We start from the raw sequence: 3340 nt of genomic DNA, 5'->3' as shown, positions 1-3340 counted from the left end.
TATTAGAAGCTTCTTAGGAACTATATTTAAGCCAAATATCTACATAAGTTACAACAGGAAAAGGCGGCGTGCGCAAATAACAAACTGCCAGAGGATTTATGACGGTGTGATCAGTGTCCATAAAAAAGATGGGGGTTGGTTTGGTTGATTGTATTTTTTTCCTTTTCTTTTTACAACAAAATATACAGGATACTAAAAACTATGGGTTTAGTCCAACTTTTGACAGCATTATACAGCTACAGGTTCACATCAAACGTAAGGAGGAAAATAAAAGCCAAGCCTTTGATGACTCCTCGTCTCCATTCGCTGGCCCTGGCAGCGGGCTGGGAGAGACCGGGGAGGGGGAAGCTGCTTCTTGTGTCTGGGTGACGCGAATGCGTTTTTTGGGGGGGAAAACCACCCCATCCCCCAAAATCTCTGTATTTACATGCAAGTCCTAGACGCTGGCAAAGTGTACATCTGATATCCAAGTCTTCAGACCATGCCTAAAGATGGTCCCCTTTCTGCAGACTGCTCCATGGTTATTAGTCTGAATATTTTTATACACCCCATAGGACAACTTTGGGGGAGAAAAAACATAAAGACCCAAAACCATCAACAGTAACAATAAAACGGAACAAAAAAGTCTCTCAGAGATCCGCAGAGACCACTCAGTAAAACGGGGGAAAAGGGAGAAACGCATTAAAAAAAAAAAAAAAAAAAAAGAAAATAAAAGAAAAAAAGAGGGGAAAAAAAAAAAAAAAAAAAAATGGGGAAAAAAAAAAAAAAAAGAAAAGGAGGGGAAAAAAAGAGAGAGAGAAAAAAGAAAAAAACCCACAAAAGCACACAGTAGTTTGGAGAGGACAAAGATTTGTGTAACTGGGAAAATCTGTTGGATTTTTTCTTTCTTTCTTTTTTTTTTTTTCTTTTTGCCTTTTTTTTTTTTTTTTTCTTTCTTTCTTTGTTTAATCCTTTTACCAGGTCCTACCGTATAGTAAGGTGGAGCAAGACATGGCAGTGCCATAGTCAGAAGTCGAAGAGTTTAGGTGAGACAAACTGGAGACTTGGCTCTGCAGAGAGGAAGGGCTGGCCGAGTGCTGTCCCATGTCTGGAGACTGCCCCGCACTGTTTGTCTGGTGGCTCTGATGCTGTCCGAGGCTGTTGCCATTGGTAGCCACTGTGATCGTTGTAGCTGCCTGCTGCTGATGGCTCTGGATAGCTGCTGTGGGTGTGTTGGAGCCTGCTTGGCAGGGTTTGCCATCCTTCACAAGCACTGGCACCGCCACCCTTCTGGGAGACTGCTGCTGCTGGCAGGAGCCGTTCTCCTGTTGCATCTGCTGCTGCGCAGCCTTGTCTTTGGCCTGGCGTTTCATCTTGTAGCGGTGATTCTGGAACCAGATTTTGACCTGAGTCGGGGTGAGATGTATCATGCTGGCTAAATGTTCCCTCTCCGGGGCGGAGAGGTATTTTTGTTGCTTGAAACGTCTCTCCAGCTCGTAAACCTGGGCCTGCGAAAAAAGGACCCTCCGTTTCCTCCGCGGCGTGCTCTGGAGCGGGGCCATGCTCTTGCTCACGTCTCCCAGGGAGCCGAGGCTGCCCATGCCTCCCATGTTCATGCCCGAGGACGGCGCCATGAAGCGGGAGACTGCAAGGGAGAAGGCGGCACGTTTTAGGCGGCTCGGCTCGGCCCGGCCCGGCCCGGCCCGAGCGCGGCCCCGCGCTCCGGCAGCCCCCGCCGCCGCCTGCCCCCGGCGGGGCTCCGCGGCCCCCGGCAGCCCAGCCCCGGCCGCGGCCACGGGGCGCCCGCGCTTCTACACAACGACGTCCCTGGGGCGAGCGGCGGTCCCCTTCTCGCCCGGCCCAGCCCCGGTGAACAAGGGCGACCGCTCGCCCCTCGCCCTTCCCGGGGGGACAGCCAAGAAAGTGCCAAATGTGACCGCGGCGGCAGCAGCGGCCGCGGACAGCGGCTCCGCCGGCGCCGGCCGAAGAGGATTCTCCCGCTCCCCCGCCGCTTCCCGGGACGCGGCCCCGGCGCCTCCGGCTTCCCCCCTCGCCCGCCCGGCGCCGAGCGGCGAGCAGGCGGACGGGCACCGCCGGCTCCCTTTGGGCCCCCGGGCCGCGACGCTCCCGCCCCGCTGGACGGCGAGAGCCGGGCTCCCGTCCCCCGCCACAGCGGGGCTTCCAACCCCCTTGCCCCGCAAGAGCAGCGGCGGGAGGCTGACGCGCGACCAGCCGGGGTGGAAAGGACCGGGCACCATCCTCGGGCGGGAGGAGGAATTAGGGGTTGGGGGGGGGGGGCGCGTCTGGGTTTGAGACCGACTTTTGCCCTGTCGCGGACCCCCCCGTGCCGTCCGCCCGCGGTGCGTCGGGGCGGTAGCTCGGCAAAGCCCCCTTCGGCCACCCAGCCCCGGGCTGACTTACTTGAGGAAAAGCGGGGATCCGGGTTGGTGCCGTACCATCCTGTCGCCGAAGCGCTGTTCCTCATGGTGTCCTGGTAAGGCGGCAGTTCGCTCATGTTGCCCAGGTTCCCATTGCAATAGCCCCCCATCGTAGCATGGGAGAGCTGGGGGACCCCTGCCGCTGTCATATGGTAGGCGGCAGTCACTGTTCCGTTGTGGCCCATGGGGTGCTGCTGCATGGCCGGCTGAGAAACCTGAGACTGTCTGTAGGCTGACAGGGGAGCCCCCAAGTTACTGGCCTCCATGCCCACTTTCTTGTAGCTTTCCTCCAAAGGACTCAAGATGTCAGACACTGAGAAAGGAGTCGTATGCTTTGGGCTCATCGACATGATTCGGCGGCTGGGGAGGAAAAAAAAAAAAAAAAAAAAAAAAAAAAAAAAAAAAAAAAAAAAAAAAAAAAAAAAAGGAAGGGGAGGCAATTTTTTTTTTTTTTTTTTTTTTTGCCAAATATTCTGGTGTTGCCTTAACGCCGATCTTGTTGGATGTACACGTAACCGAGTGGACGAAGTCCGCCTTAATTGGATTGAGTGGAGGCTCAGGGCTGCCTTTCGTTTGTTTTAGCCAGACGCCAGGTTTTAGGCTGCCACCAGAGGCGGGGCATAGGCACTAAAGCAACAAGACAATAGAAGCCTACATCTTGCCCAAGATAATTAGCTTACATGCTGATGACAAGGTAAACACCTTTAAGTTTTACTTGTCAGATTTTTTTTTTTTATGTCTTTAGAGAGAAAAAAAAATAATAAAAAAAAAGGAGACAGAGAGGACGGGCGAGAGAAGGGGGAAAAAAAAGGAAAAAAAAAAAAAAAAAGACCCCGTGAGGACAACTCTTTTTTTTTTTTTTTTTTTTTTTTTTTTTTTTTTTTTTTTTTTTTTGCCTCGGGGGTGGCAATATCGTGGACGGG

The 3340-nt window shown here is 53.0% G+C and overlaps 1 protein-coding gene across 1 annotated transcript; it reads right to left on the bottom strand.

Annotated features, from left to right (window-relative positions):
* Nucleotides 1-818: 818 nt before the first annotated feature.
* On the bottom strand, nt 819-2779 carry NKX2-1 (NK2 homeobox 1). Its single transcript, XM_040067827.1, has 2 exons — nt 2401-2779; nt 819-1624 (listed from the first exon to the last, which is right to left on the bottom strand). The coding sequence occupies exons 1-2, from the start codon at nt 2765-2767 to the stop codon at nt 954-956; spliced, it is 1038 nt and encodes a 345-aa protein (XP_039923761.1). The 5' UTR covers nt 2768-2779; the 3' UTR covers nt 819-953.
* Nucleotides 2780-3340: the final 561 nt, after the last annotated feature.

This window comes from Hirundo rustica, chromosome 6 (genome assembly GCF_015227805.2).
Source record: "Hirundo rustica isolate bHirRus1 chromosome 6, bHirRus1.pri.v3, whole genome shotgun sequence".
Taxonomy (NCBI): domain Eukaryota; kingdom Metazoa; phylum Chordata; class Aves; order Passeriformes; family Hirundinidae; genus Hirundo; species Hirundo rustica.
Note: the sequence above shows the minus strand (reverse complement) of the source record. Positions and strands in the feature narration are given on the sequence as shown.

Excerpts from the sequence above, each read along its gene's own strand:
- NKX2-1 (XM_040067827.1), bottom strand. The coding sequence starts at position 2,767 with ATGTCGATGAGCCCAAAGCATACGACTCCTTTCTCAGTGTCTGACATC. Across the intron at positions 1,625-2,400 it reads GGATCCCCGCTTTTCCTCAA|TCTCCCGCTTCATGGCGCCG; the intron begins GTAAGTCAGCCC and ends TCTCCCTTGCAG.